Raw genomic sequence first — 21,083 nt, 5'->3', positions numbered from 1 at the left:
ACTGGTTCAGTTGCATACCGCTATTATTCTTAAGTTTCAAACTCTTGCCTGCAGATATTACCCCCTTCACGAAATCGGTCTATTTTTTTGTATATGGAATACATTGTGACAAGTTCAGAAACTATGCAGAAATAACCTATAAATAGGCATAGCCTACATTGTGCACCTTGTTCACCTATTTAGTATCTATTAAAAGGAATACAACTTCTAAGCAGCACCGTGTGTGGACTGAACTGAATGTAACAGGTGTCAAATACTGTTGTCCGTCGATAATGAAGACAAGGCGCGCAAAAGAGAGGTCGGGTAGTTTTTCTCAACGCTTTGCGATAATGTGTTGTCCCGTTCCAACTCGATGCAATGGGGTTTCTGTGTTGGCCAATCATAATCGAACGCGCGTAGTGTACGCGGTAAAATTAGGCTGTGCTAGTTTTTTTTTTTTTCTCTCCAAAGGGGCGTTTTTTTTCAAGCCATCTTGACTGAATATCTAGCTACATCCCAAGGTAGCTAGCTAGCTACATCAATCTGACACATCTTACGTTATTGTATGTGCCATTTAGAGTAGCCATTTCAAGTCGAAGACGTCTAAATCACAGATATGTAAGCAGGTCGAGTTTGAGCATTTTGTCCGAAGTCACCATGGAGGACTGAAGTGCTGAAGATGACGCTGTCGCCCCTGAAATTACCGGGTAGCAATGGCATAGCTTGTTACTAGCATGTCGGTCGTATTTCAACGTTAGCTAACGTTATCTTTCTCTGGCTCGCGCATGTCATAGGATCACGTTAAACAAGGTAAACACTTCCGACATTTTGGCTGACTTGTTTGTTTTTGCTTCATAAAATATGGCGCTCGTCATGTCGAGCTAAATGTGCCCTGTGCAAGCTAGCTATCAAATAGTAACGTTAGTTTGTTAAAACGTTAGCTAGCGTTAGAGTTGTGTTTGAAGGGTCCGTAGCCTGCGTACACATACGACACACATTGCGGCATTCTAGCCGAAATGATACTTGTAGTTATGGACCGTGTTAACCCAGTTATGGTGCCACTGTTTTATAGGTTGCTTATCAGTTCACAATAATAGTGACTGCAAATGTTGTATGGATAAAATGGCTGACAGTCGGGTCGGTTTGGTGTTTAGCGCCCTGCAACCCAACTATGTGAGCAAAAAAATAGAAGATACGAGCAGTTGATTGGTTACATATAGAAGTGTGGAATATTCTCGAGCTGTGATTGGATGTAAACTAGGCTGTTAGTTAGATGTGTAGCATAGAAACTGCTGTCATTTTTCTTTTTTTTAACCAGGCAAGTCAGTTAAAGAACAAATTCTTATTTACAATGAACATTGGGTTAACAGCCTTGTTCAGGGGCAGAACGACAGATTTTTACCTTGTCAGCTCGGGGATTCGATCTAGCAACCTTTCAGTTACTGGGCCAACCACTAGGCTACCTCCGCTCCGTAATCATACCTCCGTGACTATAATAGCTACCAAATTGCTTTTAGGGTTTTTCTGATATGAGATGAATCTGTGATAATTTGTTTGATTGCAAATCAGTAGTAAAATCAGTAGGCCTAATGTCTCTTCTGCTTTGTGGCTATTGGTCATTTCATGTGAAAGGTCCCAGGAGCACGAACATGTGAAGTTCATAAGAGCATGTCAAATGAAAGCTAAGGGTCTGTCTCTTAGACTTTAAGGTATATATATATATATATTGTCTTCAGAGTATTCACACCCCTTGACTTTTTCCACACTTTGTTGTGTTGGTCTGAATTTGAAAATTTATTAAATGTAGACGTTTTGTCACTGGCCCACACACAATACCCCATAATGTCAATGTGGAATTATGTTTTTTCGAAATTTTTACAAATTAATAAAAATGAAAAGCTGAAATGTCTTGAGTCAATAAGTATTTGACCCCTTTGTTATGTTAAGCCTAAATAAGTAAAGGAGTAAAAATGTGCTTAACAAGTCACATAAGTTGCATGGTCACTCTGTGTGAAATAATAGTTGTTTTTTATGACTACCTCATCTCTGTACCCCACACATTAAATTATCTGTAAGGTCCCTCAGTCGAGCAGTGAATTTCAAACACCGATTCAACCACAAAGGCCAGGGATGTTTTCCAATGCCTTGCAAAAAAGGGCACCTATTGGTAGATGGGCAAATAAAAAAAGCGGGACATCGAATATATGTTTGAGCATGGGGAAGTTATTAATTACACTTTAGATGGTGTATCAAAACACCCAGTCACTACAAAGACACAGGCGTCCTTCCTAACTCTGCTGCCGGAGAGAAAGGATGCCACTCAGGGATTTCACCATAAGGCCAATGGGTGACTTTTTAAAACTGAGATGATCAACAAATTTGTAGTTACTTCACAATACTAACCTAACTGACATAATTACAAGAAGGAAGTCTGTACAGAATACAAAATATTCCAAAACATACACCCTGTTTGCAGCAAGGCACGAAAGAAATACTGCAAAAAAATGTGTCAAAGCAATTCACTTTTTGTCCTGAATACAAATTGTCAAGTTCGAGGCAAATCCAATACATCACATTACTGAGTACCACTCTCCATATTTTCAAGCATATTTAAGGACTGCAGAGTTTTTCAGGAGAAAAAAAGAAACCGAATGGAACTAAGCACAGTCAAAATCCTAGAGAAAAAACCTGGTTCAGTCTGCTTTCCACCAGACACTGGGAGATGAAATCACCTTTCAGCAGGACAGTAATCTAAAACACAAGGCCAAATCTACACTGGAGTTGCTTACCAAGAAGACAGTGAATGTTCCTGAGTACAGGTTTGACTTAAATCTAGGGCAAGACCTGAAAATGGTTGTCTAGCAATGATCAATAAACAATTTGACAGAGCTTGATGAAGTTTGAAAAGAATGGGCAAATGTTGTACAATACCGGTGTGAAAAGCTCTTGGACCCAGAAAGAATCAGCTGTAATCTCTGTCAAAGGTGCTTCCACAAAGTATTGACTCAGGGGTGTGAGTACTTATGTAAATGAGATATTCTTGTATAAAATATAAATGCAACATGTAAAGCATGGGTCCCATGTTTCATGAGCTGAAATAAAAGATCCCAGAATTGTTCAGTATGCACAAAAAGCTTATTTCTCTCCAATTTTGTGCACACGTTTGTTTGTCCCTGTTTAGTGAGCATCCTTTGCCAAGATAATCCATCCATCTGATGGGTGTGACATATCATGAAGCTGATTAAACAGTATGATCATTACACTGGTGCACCTTGTGCTGGTGACAATATAAGGCCACTCTAAAATGTGCAGTTTTTGTCACATAACACAATTCCACAGGTTTTGAGAGCTCGTGCAATTGGCATGTTGACTGCAGGAATGTCTGCCAAAGCTGTTTTAACTTAATTTAAGTAGGCAAGCCAGTTAAGAACAATTTTTATTTTTACTGACATGGGGATCCCAATCACAGCTGGTTGTGATACAGCTTGGAATCGAACCAGGGTCTGTAGTTATGCCTCTAGCACTGAGATGCAGTGCCTTAGACCACTGCACCACTCAGTAACCCTCTGTTTCCAGAGCATTGAATGTCCATTTCTCTTCCATAAGCCACCTCCAATGTCGTTTTAGAGAATTTGGCAGTACGTCCAACCGGCCTCACAACTGCAGACCACGTCACCCAAGGACCTCGACATCCCCTTTCGTGGGGAAAAACTCATTCTGATTCGCTGGGCCTGGCTCCCCAGTGGGTGGGCCTATGCCCTCCCGGACCCTTCCATGGCAACACCCCTGCCCATACATGTGAAATCTATATATTAGGGCCTAATGAATTCATTTCACTTTGATTTCCTTATATGACCTGTAACTCAGTAAAATCGTTGAAATTGTTGCATATATATTTTTGTTCAGTATATTTCATTTTCATTACATTAGCAAACATTTCTAGAAACTTTTTCATTTTGTCATTATGGGTTATTATGTGTAGATGGGTGAGAATTGGATGGATTATTAATCCATTTTGAATTCAGGCTGTAATGCAACAAATGTGGAATAAGTCAAGGGGTATGAAGACACTATACATTGTTCAACCATTTTCAATCCCCAAAATTATAATGGAATAATTAAAGCCTTTGATTTCTTAGAAAACATCTACCAGAAAAAGTCTTAAAAGGTATTAGAAATTAAACACAATTTTGAAGTAAAGAGTGGTGCAGCATTCTAAGGCACTGCATCTCAGTGCTAGAGGTGTTACTACAGACCCTGGTTCGATCCCGGGCTGTATTACAACTGGCTGTGATAGTGAGTCCCATAGGGCGGTGCACAATTGGCCCAGTGTTGTCCAGGTTAGGGGAGGGGTAGGCTGTCATTGTAAAATAAGAATTTGTTCTTAACTGACTTGCGTAGTTAAATAAAGGTTAAATAAAAATACCCTTGCCAACCAATACCAACAGTTAGATTAGTATATGTTTTTTTAGTCTTCTGTAAGTTTAAGAAACATTGCCTTGTGTCTTGAATATCCTTTACCAAAAACCCACATATCTTTAAGATCATTTCAAATTTCTCTCCCTCATGATTAGGGAGGATAAAGAAAATGAACAGAAGTAACAAGTAAAAGTAGACGTATCAATTAGTCAGTTTTTACTAATACAAATTTAGTTTATGAATTAGTAAGTGATTTAAACTCAATTCTGACACTAAATCAGTAACAAAATTTCCCCAAACACTGTTAATGGAATTTCTGCAATTGATTTGGCTACAATGGGAATATCATAATAGTCACACCACATTTGGGTGACCTGTTACTGTCCTCCCTTCCACTGGCATATGTTCAGCAGAACTGTTTTCTTTCTCTTTCTGTCGTCTGGTGGTCAAAGCAAGAGTGTGAAAAGTCTGGACAACCACTCACTCACATACATGTTTCTTACTGGTTCTTACCCCATGAGCCCCTCTTTCCATTTACTGTAACCAGCCCTTTCAACCACTGAGCACCGATGTCCACGGACGTTGAAAAGTAGTTGAAATTTGGTCAATCCACCCTGAACTTGATTTCAACATTTGTTTTCAACATCCAACATCAGACGTCTGGACCGGCCTTGATTTGGCCCAAACATAGACGTCCGTGATTGGTTCAGATTTGGTCCAAAACAAATCTGAACCGATCATAGATGTCTAGTTTTCACAAGTTTGGACAGTAGAGTATAGTAGAGCACAGTACAGTTAAGAAAGTAGTATAGTACATTACAGTACAGTAGAACATTACAGTAAGGAAAAGTATAGTACAGTCCTATAGAGTGGAGTAGAATTCTGTACTGTACACAGTAGAGCACACAAGCATGGGTAGGTTACACTATAATTATTTGTATTGAACTATACTTTACTGTACTCTACTGTATGGTATTGAACTGTACTCTACTTGACTATACTCCACTGTGCTGTACTTTGATCTCCAAACATGTGAAACGTAGAGGTCTATGATTGGTTCAGATTTAGTCCGGACCAACCAAATTTGGTGTTGTTTGGCCCGCGGAGCTCATTAAAATAATAGCCAATGTGTAGAATAATGCCCAAATATGCAAAGGAGGATATTAAATATTTCTACGTTTGTTTACCTATTTAGGATACATCACCATGAACTATACATAATTATGTATTTCTGTATAGTACAGATCAGGGACCCATGTTGAAATTCTGTTTCTGCAATTCTGTTACCGGGTGTAAATCCACCTCACTTACTGTAGTTTAATTACCAAAGATATGTTTTCAAACTCAGGATGTCATAGCAGACATCATTGAATCTTAACTCTGAGCAGATATTTAAGAGTTTTTTTGAAAATGTCACGTAAAAAGCAAGATTTTACAGAAATTCTGTTACGAAACTTTGCATCTGCACAGTTCTTCCATTAAATGTTTTTGTCAAAATGTCAGTGTAAAAGTTGCAGAGTTGTATGGTTTGTTATACTTTGAAATTAATGTTTTTTTGTTTGGCATACATTTGAAATGTTTACCATGTTGTGCTGCTGTCATGTTATGTTGCTACCATGTTGTTGTCATGTTGTGTTGCTGCCTTGCTATGTTGTTGTCTTAGGTCTCTTTATGTAGTGTTGTGTTGTGTTTCTTGTCGTGATGTGTGTTTTGTCCTATATTTTTATTTAATTATTTATTTTTAATCCCAGCCCCGTCCCCCGCAGGAGGCCTTTTGATAGGCCGTCATTGTAAATAAGAATTTGTTTTTAACTGACTTGCCTAGTTAAATAAAGGTTAAATAAATTTTAAAAAATGAAAAATCTGAGTCTCAGTACAATTACCGTTGAATTGCCCTATTTTGACCAGAAAATGTAATGTGCATGTTCCTGTGAATCTCTCTTGCACAAACTTGCAGCAGGCTGGCACTGGTGAGTGCATTAGCTACTGTATGTTGATAAATTGGTGTTTGACTGTTTCAAATCTACTCTGGTGGGTTGTCTTCCTTATCTCACATACATCTAAGTTATAGTCTCTCTATCCTAATGTGCTATGTAATCATCATTCATGACATTTCAAATGAAGGATACCTTCTAATTAGTTCCTCGATTGACTTAGTGTGCAATTCAGAATTGAACAACAGATTTGTTTTCTCTTTTTTTTGTTGCATAACTCCACCCTCTCCATTCTAGGAAACTAGACCCCCATGAGGAGGCTGCGGAGGCGGGGATGCAGTGCTGGAGAAGTTGGGCTTGAGATGGGCCGGGGCCGGGGAAGGGGAAGGGGCAGGGTCTCCAGTGTTCGGCCGCGGCCGCCTTCCCCCTACAGACTGCAACTATCTCCATCTAGAGAGACTTTGACCTATGCTCAGGCCCAGAAGATGGTGGAGGTGGACCTGGATGGAAGGCTTCACAGGATCAACATCACAGACCCTCTGCCAGTCATCACAGAGGACGAGATGATGGCTCAGGACATTGTTGAGTGCAACAGTAACAAAGAAAACAGCGAACAAACCCAGAGCAGAGCCAGACCAGGGCGCAAACCTCCCAACCCAAAGGGCCGCAGGAGGGAGAGCAAAACCTCATCTCACCTGAGCCGACGTTCTGGCGGTCAGCAACACACGCAAAGCCAAACCGATCCTTCCCAGCACCCTTCCCACCAAAGCCCTCTCCCTGAGCCCACCTTCCGCGTGCTGGACTCCCTGTGTCCTTCAGCCGCACCTCCCCTCCCTGCGGCCTACTACCGGTTCATAGAGAAGTCAGGAGAGGAGCAGGACTGTGAGGCAGAGTACGACATGGACGAGGAGGACCTGGCCTGGCTGGAGATGGTCAACCAAAAGAGGGTGTCTGATGGCCACGCTTCCGTCTCCCCGGATACCTTTGAGCTGCTGATCGACCGTCTGGAGAGGGAGTCCATCCTGGAGTCACGGAGCCAGGCCCTGTCCCAGAGTGCCATAGACGAGGATGCCTTCTGCTGCGTCTGCCTGGACGACGAGTGTCTCAACAGCAACGTCATCCTGTTCTGTGACATCTGCAACCTGGCCGTCCACCAGGAGTGTTACGGTGTGCCCTACATTCCTGAGGGCCAGTGGTTGTGCCGCTGCTGTCTGCAGTCCCCCTCGCGCCCCGTGGACTGTGTGCTCTGCCCCAACCGGGGAGGTGCCTTCAAACAGACTAGTGATGGACGCTGGGCCCACGTAGTCTGTGCCATATGGATCCCAGAGGTGTGCTTTGCCAACACGGTGTTCCTGGAGCCCGTGGAGGGGGTGAACAACATCCCCCCAGCCCGTTGGAAGCTCACCTGCCACCTGTGCAAGCAGAAAGGCTGGGGCGCGTCCATCCAGTGCCACAAGGCCAACTGTTACCGGGCCTTCCATGTCACCTGTGCCCAGAAGGCTGGCCTCTTCATGAAGATCGACCCGGTCCGAGAGACCGGCGTCAACGGAACCACCTTCTCTGTAAAGAAAACTGCCTTCTGTGAGAATCACTCCCCGGTCGGGTTAAAGCGAGATGGGTCTGGTGATGTGGAGGGGAGGCTGGTGGGAGGAAGGGGGAACAGAGGTCAAAGGTCATACACTCAGAGCCCCTTGGCCCTACCCAGTAAAAAGACTCCCAAGGGCCAGAAGAAGAAGAAAGGTCAGACGGCCCGTCGCTCCGCTGTGCCTGTGCTGCTGGTGCCTCAGATCCCCTCTCACAGGTCAGCCCTCCCACACCCCTACTACGAACACAACACTCCCAGTAGAATTATTCTCTTTTGTCTTCTTACTACCGGTATATTTGCTTTGAGTGATCTTCAGTTTAGAGAGCACATTTTTATAGCCTAATAATAATGTATGTTTAATGGAACAGTACAACTGCCTTGTACTAACTATTAATACACTATCTATACAGTGGAAAGATGCCAAAATATGAATAACAGTTATTGCAATGTCATGAACAGGCTGAACAAGATTTGCACTGGGGTTGCTGTCCAGAGGAAGAACCAGTTCATACAGAGGCTTCACAACTACTGGCTGCTGAAACGTCAATCCCGAAACGGCATGCCTCTCATCCGGCGCCTGCACTCGCATCTGCAGGCTCACAAGACTGCTGAGCAGGTCAGGAAAATACGGGGGGGGGGGGGGGCTTAATGTCAATTATAGATCTTGTGTTGATAGTGAAATGTAAAATGTGTGTTTGCATGTGTTCAGAGGGAGCCTGATGAGAAGCTTAGTGCGGCAAGGGAGGAGCTACGGTACTGGCAGAAGTTGCGGCAGGACCTGGAGAGAGCCCGGCTCCTGGTGGAACTCATTCGCAAGAGAGAGCGACTAAAGAGAGAGCAGGTACTTTTGTCAGTCGTGGGAGGCCATGATTTTACATACTGTATAATCATGAGTTACAATTTGCATATGACGTATGAAAATAATGCATTTTTACAGTCACTGTATCTGTCTAATTGCTTTCCTTAAATGACTCTGCACCCTTTCATATGACCTCTTTCTCTCCCCCTCTTTCATTCTCCCTCCAGATGAAACTTCAACAGGCTGCTCTGGAGCTGAAGTTGACCCCTGCGTTAATACTGCTGCGCTCCACCCTCGACCAGCTTCAGGAGAAGGACACGGCGCAGATATTCTCTCAGCCTGTGAATCTAGCAGAGGTTAGTAGAGTTAGATAAGATTAGATTGGTCTTTTTTTGCATTGCTTTACAATTCAGCCTCTAGCTATGCTTTTCTCACCTGCTTCTTTCTTGAAAAGTTTGTTCACTTGTTTGTTTTTAATTGAAGGTCCCGGACTATCTGGAGTTCATCTCCAAGCCCATGGACTTGTCCAGCATGCGTTCCAAACTGGAGGCCCATGCTTACTGCTCCATTGCAGACCTGGAGGGCGACTTCAACCTCATGGTGTCCAACTGCCTGAGGTACAACTCAAAGGAAACCGCGTTCCACCGAGCCGCCCTGCATCTGCGGGAGGTGGGAGGGGCCATCCTCCGCCACGCCCACAGACAGGCCCAGAGCATCGGGTTGGACCCCAGCACGGGCATGCACCTCCCAGACTTCCCCAACATGCACGGCTTCTACCAATGCACCTGGGAGGACGGTGAGCACAGCTCACAGGTTGGGTTGGCCGTGGAATGGCGTTCAGAGAATAAAGCTTCACAATCATAACTCATGTCTCTCTTCTCTTTCTCCTCTTTTTGTGTTCTCTCTACAGTGGACTCTCTCCTGGACCCAGACAACAGGCTCCACCTGTCCACAGAGGAGCAGCTGAAGGCCCTGCTGGAGAAGCTGGACATGGTGACGTCCATGCACTCCAGTGGAGGGAGAACCAAACGCATCCGGCTGTTGCGCAGAGAGATCAACACGATCGGACACAAGCAGCAGCGCTCACAGTCTCTCAACGGGAAAGAAGAAGAAGTCGAGGAAGAGGGGGAAGAAGAAAAGGGAGAGAAGGGCAATGTGGAGAACGGTCCTTTAACATCAGCCTCTACCCCGGGGACAGGTAAGAGAAGAGATTTACTTTTATTGTTGCTTTCTAACCCTACTAATCTTTCTATAATTGATGTGTTAGTCAAATTATTGATTTGTTGTTGTGCAATTCTGATGTTATTACCCTAAAGCAGGTATTCCCAAACTGGGTGAGGTACGCGCAATGCCGTCGAGTGTACGCCAAATAAAAATGTGATTCACATTTATTTATAAAAATAAAAAAATGTCTTCACATTTTCAACAGTACATTTATGTTTTCCAACGGAGCTAATACATTTGGGTGAGGTTTCTTTCTCACCTGAGTAGCCTTGTTTCATTGGCAAAATGTTTATTAAACCGTCTAGTGTTCAGCGAAATAACAACACAATGTCAAATACAGGTAGCATTGTAATCAACATCCAATCACATTAACTGTTACTCTCTCGTGGGAAACCTTCACTCTTGCGCAGACATTTATAAACAAAACATGACCATTTTGAGCGAGAATAAAGATGACCTTCGAGTAGTAAGACATGTATGAAAGCAACAGATACCATTAATTAGAAGGGGCTAGAAGCGTCTTATATGGTGAGCTACCGAGTGGCTAAGACAGGCATACTATTGTGGAGGACTTAATTCTTCCTGCTGCTGCGGATATGGCTGGGACATTGCTGGGGGAAAAGCCCAAAAAACTATACAGAGACAATGCCTTCATCAAGCAACACTGTTTCACAACACATCATTGACATGGCAGGTGATGTTTTGAAACAATTACTGCTTCGCATACAAGCCAGTGAATTATATGCGTTACAGCTGGATGAGTTAACAAACGTGGAGGGCCTGGCACAGCTCCTGGTATATGTCCGTTATGTTTATGGGGTGTCAATTAAGGAACACATCCTCTTCTGCAAACCATTGGAAACCAGGACAACATGAGATTATATTTTTAAAGTACTGGACAGCTTAGTGACATCAAATGGACTTTGGTGGTCAGGATGTGTTGGTATCTATACTGGTATCTAAAGCCATGACAGGGGGACATAGTGGAGTGGTAACGCGTGTGCAAGCAGTTTCTCCCGATGCCACTTGGGTACACTGCAGCATCCACCGAGAGGCTCTTGCTGCCAAGGGAATACCTGAACGCTTGGAAGACGTTTTGGACACTACAGTTAGGACACTAAAGCAAGGCCCCTGAACTCTCATGTATTTTCTGCATTATGTAATGATATGGGCAGCGACCATGTAACGCTTTTACAACATACAGAATGTGCTGGTCATCAAGGGACAAAGTATTGACATGTTTTTTTTTTTTTTAAATTTAGAGATGAGCTTAAAGTTTTCATTACTGATTAAGAAGTTGGAGCTCTTTTCTGTCTGCATTAACAAGGACAACACACAGGTCTTTTCAGCATTGTATGATTTTTTTTGTGTGCAAATTAACTCAAGCTTACGGACCGTGTCAAATGTGATATAGAGAAGCACCTGAGTGAGCTGGGTGCGCAATTACGCAGGTACTTTCCTGAAATGGATGACACAAACAACTGGATTCGTTATCCCTTTCATGCCCTGCCTTCAGTCCACTTACTGATATCTGAACAAGAGAGCCTCGTCGAAATTACAACAAGCGGTTCTCTGAAAATTTTATCAGAAGCCACTGCCAGATTTCTGGATTGGGCTGCGCTCAGAGTTTCTTGCCTTGGCAAATCGCGCTGTTAAGACACTGATGCCCTTTGCAACCACGTACCTATGTGAGAGTGGATTCTCGGCCCTCACTAGCATGAAAACTAAATACAGGCACAGAATGTGTGTGGAAAATTATTTATGACAGACTCTCCAATACAACCCAACATTGCAGAGTTATATGCATCCTTTCAAGCACACCCTTCTCATTAACCTGTGGTGAGTTATTCAACATTTTTGATGAACAAATAAGGTTTTATATGTAAAATGGCTAAATAAAGATTTTGTTGTAATGTTTGAGTCACTCAAATATCACATGAATAAACATTAGACATGGCAAAATGTATAGAATTGCAAGAAAATGTCTGAGTGAAAAGTTTGGGAACCCCTGCCCTAAAGCATGAAACACACAGAGAATCTCACTGCCGATAGACTGCCGACAGGTACTTATCACAGTGGGAGGCCGGTCCTTCTCTTGCTAGAACAAAAGCTGTACCCTGTACGAACCTACCGATTCTACTTGTAGAATGGCAATGCTCGTCAGTGGCTAACCACTTGACTTTGAGCCAATCAGAGAGCACAAACTCCCACGTGGGGGAGCCAAAAATATATACATCTAACGTTAGCTAGCTAACTAAACTTTTGTCTATGGGCTGGCACTGGCGGCATGGGATTATGGTGAGTTCAATTGTTTCTTCGTCATCTGGCTAGGTGGCCATCTGGCTAGTAACAACAAGGGCTTTCTACAAAATAGCAACATTAGTGCAGATAGCTTGGAATCTAGACCATAAGCAATAAACATGGATATGCATTGCCAAACAACGCTACTGCCACCTTCTGGTTTGGAGTATTTTAACAAGGCTGAGTGGCTGACGACTTCAAGATCTTTGCTGTGTGAATAAAAAAGAGATTATTTGCCCACACTGTTCAGAAGTGCTAAGTAATGTCGGTAGTCAAACATTTGACAATCCTACCGGTGTGTCTGAGCTTTAACAAGGTGATAAATGCATGTTTCCTTCTTGTAGATGACTCTCCACCAACACTAGAGCCTTCATGCCCAGTGTCGTCCCCCCTGCCAGGCGATGCCCCGCCTGAACCACCCTTACTGGGCCTAGTGACCACAGGGCGAAGGTCACCAGGGCGCTCCTACAAGCGCCAGAGATCCTCCCGTAGTGGGGGCAACGGGCGGAGTGATGATGATGCTGAAGTTGGGGAGACACCGACACCGTGCAAACAGGGGGAGGCTTCTCAAGAGGTCTCTCCTTTGGAAACTCCCAGTCCTCCCATTAATGCCTGTCCTTTGGTTGGAGTTGGCCGTCGTACATCGGTTCTGTTCAAGAAAGCTAAAAATGGAGCAAGACTCTCAAAGAACAAGGCGGCACAGTTACAGAACAGACGGACCACTGAGGGTAAAACCAATGGCTTGGACCGTACCCCCACCATTTCAAAACCTCCCAGTGTGACCGCCCTCTCCAACCCTGCCCCACCCCCACACCGCCCACACCCTCCTCACCGTCATCCCACCACCTGAGGTCCAGAGGGTCCAACTCTGACAGCGAGGCAGACAAGCCCCTCCATCTCGTCAAAGAGGATGGTAGATACAAAACATTTAATTTACATTTGCTCTGTCATTTCATTCGAGCTCTCTTTCGTAACGTCTGAGATCCCCAAAGATTGGAAAGCTGCCGCGGGCATCCCCCTCTTCATAGGGGGAGACACTCTAGACCCAAACTGTTATAGACCTATATCCATCCTGCCCTGCCTTTCTAAAATCTTCGAAAGCCAAGTTAACAAACAGACCATCGACCATTCCCACCATACCTTCTCCACTATACAATCTGGTTTCCGAGCTGGTTATGGGGGGACCTCAGCCATGCTCAAGGTCCTAAGCGATATCATAACCACCATCGATAAAATACTGTGCAGCCGTCTTCATCGACCTGGCAAAGGCTTTTGACTCTGTCAATCACCGTATTCTTATTGGCAGACTCAATAGCCTTGGCTTCTCAAATGACTGCCACGCCTGGTTCACCAACTACTTCTCAGATAGAGTTCAGTGTGTCAAATCAGAGGGCCTGTTGTCCGGACCTCTGGCAGTCTCTATGGGGGTGCCACAGGGTTTAATTCTCGGGTCGACTCTTTTATCTGTATATATCAATGCTTCTGGTGATTCTCTGATCTACCTCTGCGGAGACGACGCCATTCTGTATACATCTGGCCCTTTGGACACTGTGTTAACAAACCTCCAAACCAGCTTCAATTCCATACAACACTCCTTCCGTGGCTTCCAACTGCTTTTAAATGCTAGTATAACTAAGTGCATGCTCTTCAACCGATTGCTGCCCGCACCCTCCCGCCCGACTAGCATCACTACTCTGGACGGTTCTGACTTAGAATATGTGGACAACTACAAATACTTAGGTGTCTGGTTAGACTGTAAACTCTCCTTCCAGACTCACATTAAGCATCTCCAATCCAAAATAAAATCTAGAATCGGCCTCCTTTTTCGCAACAATGCATCCTTCACTCATGCTGCAAAACTGACTATCCTACCGATCCTTTACTTTGGCGATGTAATTTACAAAATAGCCTCCAACACTCTACTCAGCGAATTTGATGCAGTCTAACACACAGTGCCATCTGTTTTGTCACCAAAGCCCCATATACTACGCACCACTGCGACCTGTATGCTCTCGTTGGCTGGCCCTCACTTCATATTCATCGCCAAACCCACTGGCTACAGGTCATCTATACGTTTTGCTAAGTAAAGCCCCGCCTTATCTCAGCTCACAGGTTACCATAGCAACACTCACCCGTAGCACATGCTCCAGCAGGTATATTTCACTGATCATCCCCAAAGCCAACACCTCATTTGGCCGCCTTTCCTTCCAGTTCTCTGTTGCCATTGACTGGAATGAATTGCAAAAATCACTGAAGCTGGAGTCTTATATCTCCCTCTCTAACTTTAAGCATCAGCTGTCAGAGCAGCTTACCGATCACTGTACTGTACACAGCCAATCTGTAATGCTAAATTGTAATTATTTTGCCTCTATGGCCTATTTATTGCCTTACCTCTCCTACTCTTCTACATTTGCACACACTGTACATAGATGTTTCTATTGTGTTATTGACTGCACGTTTGTTTATGTGTAACTCTGTTGTTGTTTTGTCGCACTGCTTTGCTTTATCTTGGCCAGGTCGCAGTTGTAAATGAGAACTTCTCAACTGGCCTACCTGGTTAAATAAAAAAGAAAAGCTGTATGTGGTTGTATTAACAAGTTATTACTTATTATAAAGGAAAACATGTCTTCACCCTTTATTTGTGAGGGTTGAATATGGGAAGAGAGGGTAGATAATAATGACGACGACATCAATTAACAGAATTTGTATTCTACTAGGCTTGACAAATGGGCTAGGAAAGCACAAAGAGGACTCCTCAGACCCACCATCCAATGACCAAAAACACAGGTGAGAATCTCTCTGAACACCTGATGCTCTGATTTGCAAGGTGGAATATATTCAGAAATAACATGCATCTTCCCTTTGTTCTGTCTATGGATGTAGTGCCCCCCTGCTACCCAAACGCAGTCGTGGTAAACCAGCTCTGGCTAAAGTCCCAGAGAGGCAGAATGGAGGCTCAGGTGAGTGTGTCCATGCACCACATACCTTAGGGTCAGACATAATAGCTATGATTTCGCAAATATGGATGTATACAGTCGGGTGGAAAATGATTGGCACCCTTGATAAAGATGAGCAAAAAATTAAGAATACAAATACCAAGCTATATTGTATGCTACATTTTTTGGGGGGAAATTATATTATTTTATACTAATACAATTGCTCAGAGAAAAAGTAATACTTTTTCTTCTCTCGAAGATAGGGGTCAACATGATTGCCACCTCTCTAAAGAGTGTTATAAATCAAATCTGCATTAACATTCTACTTTTTGAATTTAATCTCAGTTTAAGGAACCGTATTGTGGTCTTCCATGGCTTCTTGTTTCACTGGGGTATAAATATGAGGTCACACCCATGTAAAATCCCTTTGTCAACCATCACCATGGGAACTTACAAATGCAAAGAGAAAAATGTTGGTTGACCTTCAGGCAAAACATTCTTTTGCTATTAAAACAATAATACACTTATTAAAGGTCAACTTCCCATGAAAACCAACTTCTCCTTTTGAAAATGGCCTATGTTGCATCTATATGAGTCAGAAACATTTATTCTAGTTTCAAAATTGACTACAAAGTTTCAATAGGATGATTTTGGTCATCATGTCGGTCTCGTCTGCATCATGATTTACTTGAGGGTTAGCGTTAAAATGATGTCAACAATTCATGCCCCTTTTGCCTATAAAGACATAGGGGGCACCGTGTTTTCTGGGAAAGACTGGGCAAGTTCGCCTTGCATGGCCCAGTGCCCGGAGCGGGTGCAGACCTCATCTTAGGAGCACCAATGGAATGGTCGAAAATGAGCAGACCCGGCGCACCAGGCCATGCAAAACAAATTCCACAAACAACACGAGTATCTTTTGCAGTAGCTTGACGTGCAATGCTCATGTCCTACCCATGCCCGCGACGTTTAGGCCCTACCATACCCAGGCCCGATTGCTTCTGCCAAATGTACGACCCAAATCAGAAATAACTTCCTCCTTTAGTAAATCCATGACTTGCTCCTCTCTGTCTGTCACTCGCTCCCTAGGTGCAACGCGCTCTGCGTCGCCATAGCAACGTCTTCGCTTGGGCTGCTCTGCTCAATGAAGAGAGATTAGGGAGTAGTTAGCTGTAGCTACTTATCGTCATTCTAAACTCTGACAAAACTCAAGGAACTTCTCTCCTGTCTTATATTTGACGAGGTGGAAGCACTTCTGACACCACGTTATGATCTTAGTCAGAGCGCGAGCAAATGGCTCTGCTTCAAAAAGCTAGTGATCAATTTAGTGATGCCTTGCCCGTACCCTAGTTATCGATGGAGAACAAAAACACAGGCCTTACCCGGCCCTAACCCGGTGCATAATGTCGGGGTCTGTCAGGCTCGGGTTGGAAATGGCTACTCAAGTGAAAATTGGCTTCCGTAGAAGTTGTTCAACAATCAGATGTCCAGGAAAGGTATTACAGCCAATGCTAGCTACAAGTTTTGCTGGCAGTAAGACCGTGCCTGGAGTTGGTTCCACTAGCTAGCTACATTATTTGATTAGACTAGCGAGTAGCAAGGCGTTGTAGAACGAGTGTCTCAAGAAACACATTCCAGACACTAGTTCTTGCTATCTTGGCATAGCTGTGATTTGACAGAGAAATATCAGATAGCTAACATGAGATAGAAAAAAAGCCTTTGAGAGCAACCAACAAATGTAAACGCCAGGAGTTTGCTAAATGCATTGGCACGTGGAATGAACCGGTGCTATGGTCAGATGACATGAAAATTGAGCTCTTTGGCCACGCACACCAGTGGTGGGGTTGATGTGGGAAGAAAAAAAAATATGCAGAAAATAACCTCATACCTACTGGAAAATATGGTGTTATTTGATGTTCTGGGGCTATTTTGCTTCCGGTGGTCCTGGGACCCTTAAGGTCAATGGCATCATGAACTTTATCAAGTACCAGGACATTTTAGCCAAAAACCCTGTTGCCCCTGCCAGGAGGCTAAAACTTAGCCGGAATTGGACCTTCCAGCAAGACAATAACCCCTAGTACACATCCAATTCCACAAAGAAATGTAAGATTTGGTATGGAAGAATAGCCTAAAATGCGTTCTACAATCTCATAAAATATTTTAGAAGAAGGTTCAGTGCCGTTATCATCGCATGGGGAGTTTTGCAGAGTATTGAAAACTGGTGCCAATTTTGACCCCTATCTTTTGAAAATGTTTTTTTTGTATTAAACAAAATCTCTCTCTGAGCAGTTGTACAATTATTTTATACTAATATTATTTATTTTAGTCTTTTTTTGCTCATCTTTATCAAGGGTGCCAATCATTTTGAATTCATGATATATAATTTTAAAAATCCATGTCATCCCTTGTCTTTGTCCTCAGGGATGAGTATTCTTTTGCCCTTTGAAAGTCAGACAGAGCTCACACCACTGGACTTGGTCTGGGCTAAGTGTCGTGGATATCCATCATACCCAGCAATGGTGAGAGAACATGAGTTATGTCATTAATTCATTGCATGTACCTACAGTGCCTTCAGAAAATATTCACAACCCTTCACTCTTTCCACATTTTGTTGTTACAGCCTCATTTTAAAATGAATTACATTTAGATTGTGTCACTGATCTACAAACAATACCCCATAATGTGAAAGTGTGTGAAATTATGTTTTTAAATTCTTCTTATTATTTTTTTACAAATTAATAAAAAATGAAAAGCTTAAATGTCTTGAGTCAATAAATATTCAACCCCTTTGTTTATGGCAAGCCTAAAAAATAAAAATATATATAACATTTGGTTGCAAATGTATAAAGAAAATACAACTGAAATATCACATTTGCATAAGTATTCACACCCTTTACTCAGTACTAAGTTGAAGCACAATTATCTGTAAGTTCCCTCAGTCGAGCTGTGAATTTCAAGCACAGATTCAACTACAAAGACCAGGGATGTTTTGTCAATGCCTTGCGAAGAAGGGCACCTATTGGTAGATGGGTGGATATCCCTTTGAGCATGGTGAAATTATTAATGACACTTTGGATGGTGTATCAATACACTCAGTCACTACAAACATACAGGTGTCCTTCCTAACTCTATTGACGGAGAGGAAGGAAACCACTCAGGGGTTTCACCATGGTGATTTTCAACCAGTTACAGAGTTAAATGGCTGTGATAGAACTGAGGATGCCTCAAAAAGATTGTAGTTACTCCACAATACTAACCTAAATGTGAAAAGTGAAAAGAAGGAAGCGTGTACTGAATAAAACATCTTCCAAAACATGCATCCTGTTTGCAATAAGGCACTAAAGTAATACTGCAAAATAATGTGGCAAATACAACACATCACCGAGTTCCACTCCCCATATTTTCAAGCATGGTGGTGGCGCCATCAGGTTATGGGTATGCTTGTCATCCGCAAGGACTAGGGAGTTTTTTTAGGATTAAAAAGAAAATCCCAGAGGTTAACCTGGTCTGCTTCCAACACATTGTGAGACAAATCCACCTTTCAGCAGGTCAATAACCTAATACGCAAGGCCAAACTGGAGTTACTTGCCAAGACAACATTGAATGTTTCTGAGGGGCTTAGTTACAGTTTACTTAAATCGACTTGAAAACATATGGCGAGACTTGAAAATAGCTGTCTAGCAATGATCAACAACCAACGTGACAGAGCTCGAAGAATTCTAAAAAGCATAATGAGCTAATATTGTACAATCCAGGCGTGGAAAGCTCTTAGAGACTTACCCAGAAAGACTCACAGCTGTAATTACTGCCAAAGGTGATTCTAATATGTATTGACTCAGGTGGTTGAATACTTATGTAATAAAAATATATTTGTGTTTTGTTCATTTAATTTTTTTAAAAGTACATTCTTCCACACGAACAAGAGTATTTTGTGTAGATCGTTGTCACAACATGGCAATTAAATACATTTTAATCTTACTTTGTCACACAACAACATTTGAGTGTGAAAATGAGTGTGAACACTTTCTGAAGGCACTGCAATAGACTTGGCTTGATTTTCAAGAGTTTTCGGTTTGGCACACGTAGTGGTTGACAAGTTACCATCTTTTAGATGTCGTTGAGTTTGACTTTACCAGTTGTTGTTGTAGCACAGAGAGTAACCGGATACATAAACCGCCAATTGATTTCCCCAGGTTGTTGACCCTGACATGCCTCAGGAAGGGCTTCTTCACAACGGCATCCCCATCCCCGTGCCTCCTGGGGACGTGCTCAAACTAGGGGAGCGGAGGCAGAAAGCGACAGGGGAGAGGCACTACCTCGTGCTGTTCTTCGACACCAAAAGGACCTGGTAAGAAAGTAAAGATGAGTGTTCTGCTGAATGACAAGTCACATAGTTGCTGGATAGTTGATGTGTGTGTCTATTGATTCCATGCTATTGTATCCAAAAAAAAAACATTCCTTACCCTAGGACACTTTTTAATGGGTCCAGGAAAATAGAGCTGGTCTAAAGAGGTTTCCTTCCTATTGTATTTGTTGTTCTGTTGAACCTTCTTGCTGCTTTTCAGGCAATGGCTCCCACAGGACAAGTTGCTGCCAATGGGGATGGATGACACAGTGGACAAACTGCGGCTGATGGAGGGCAAGAAGCCCAGCGTCCGCAAGTCTGTACACACGGCATACGACCGTGCCATGATACACCTGAACCACGTTATGAACCACGCTAAGGGGAACCTCAGTTTCAACCCCTCCAATTTCATATGAAGGATTTTTATCAGTGTGCAAATCCACCGTAATCTGTCTGGTTAGGAGGGATCAAACCAATAACAAAGAGCTTGAGTGAGAGAAGAACGACCGTATCTTCATTAATTCACCAGATGGTGGACATGGAATTTGAGTGGTTTGATATACTTAAGTGAGTGATGGTCTGGTTGACTCATCTCTTCGGGTGAACATTATCATTTTGGAATTTGGGGAAAATGTGAGAGGAGTTCCTAAGACATGATAAAATGTGATTATTCATTGTGATTTTAGTTTTGGTCTTTTACACAACCACTCCGTTGCAATGAGTCTAATGATTATTATGGTTGTTTTAGGCCAAGTGAATCAAGAAAATACATAGTATTTGTTTTATCCTCAAAAGGGATTTGCTAGATTCAAAGCATATTCAGATTGTATTTGTCATTGAAATACCATGCTTCTTAAACATATTTTTACACATTGTGAAGGATTTTTTTTTTTTTAATATGAAGTGAAAATTGTGTGCTTGTTGCAGCTATTTGATGGAACATGAGGACTTTTGAATGTCTAGTCAGGACAATGGAGATGATGCTGTTTCTCACCGGTCATGTCAGCGGTCACTGCAACCACTTTTTTTTTTTTTAACAAGGTCAATAACGTGGCGAAATATTATTTGCAAACCCTCCAATGACTTGAAAAGCACAATCTGTTAGAAAAGGTTTCAAGAACATATGAGCTGTGAAGCCATAGGTATATAAAGAAAATGTGATATAACTCGTGTGCATGTGTAGAAGCATATGCACATCATGTTGTATATATGTAAATGTCTGTGTTTATAATACACAAAGTAATTTAAGGAATGCAAAAATCTAATTAGATTTTAATTTACATCGTGTGACAATTTGAAAGTGTTATTTAAAAATAAATATGGAAAAAGATTAAGCTCTGTAGCTATTTGTATCAGTGACAATACTTATTGATATATCAGAGAATGTGGTCAGTTGGCACAAAACCCTGTAATTGTGTCAGCATAAAAGTGCACCAGCCTCCTAGACTGAGGTGGCAGAGGACTTCTGGATCTTGTCATTTGAATTGTACCACAAGATCTACAATCTGTCTGAAATGATATTTTATCACAATAAATAAGTTTTAAATGGTTGGTTGTTCTCAGT

At 42.6% G+C, this 21,083-nt stretch overlaps 1 protein-coding gene across 1 annotated transcript; it reads left to right on the top strand.

Annotated features, from left to right (window-relative positions):
* The first annotated feature begins 462 nt into the window (after positions 1-462).
* Positions 463-21,070, top strand: LOC115136505 (bromodomain and PHD finger-containing protein 3-like). The gene is given in 14 exon segments (XM_029672084.2): positions 463-789; positions 6,630-8,133; positions 8,377-8,533; positions 8,627-8,758; positions 8,944-9,072; positions 9,200-9,512; positions 9,627-9,914; positions 12,586-13,040; positions 13,043-13,154; positions 14,959-15,028; positions 15,125-15,201; positions 17,596-17,693; positions 19,368-19,522; positions 19,740-21,070. Coding segments are annotated over 13 exon segments (3,672 nt in total). The 5' UTR covers positions 463-789; positions 6,630-6,643; the 3' UTR covers positions 19,936-21,070.
* Positions 21,071-21,083: the final 13 nt, after the last annotated feature.

The sequence above is a fragment of the Oncorhynchus nerka genome, linkage group LG2 (assembly GCF_034236695.1).
Source record: "Oncorhynchus nerka isolate Pitt River linkage group LG2, Oner_Uvic_2.0, whole genome shotgun sequence".
Taxonomy (NCBI): Eukaryota; Metazoa; Chordata; class Actinopteri; order Salmoniformes; family Salmonidae; genus Oncorhynchus; species Oncorhynchus nerka.
The sequence above is the reverse complement of the archived record's forward strand: the minus strand, read 5'-3'. Positions and strand labels throughout refer to the sequence as shown.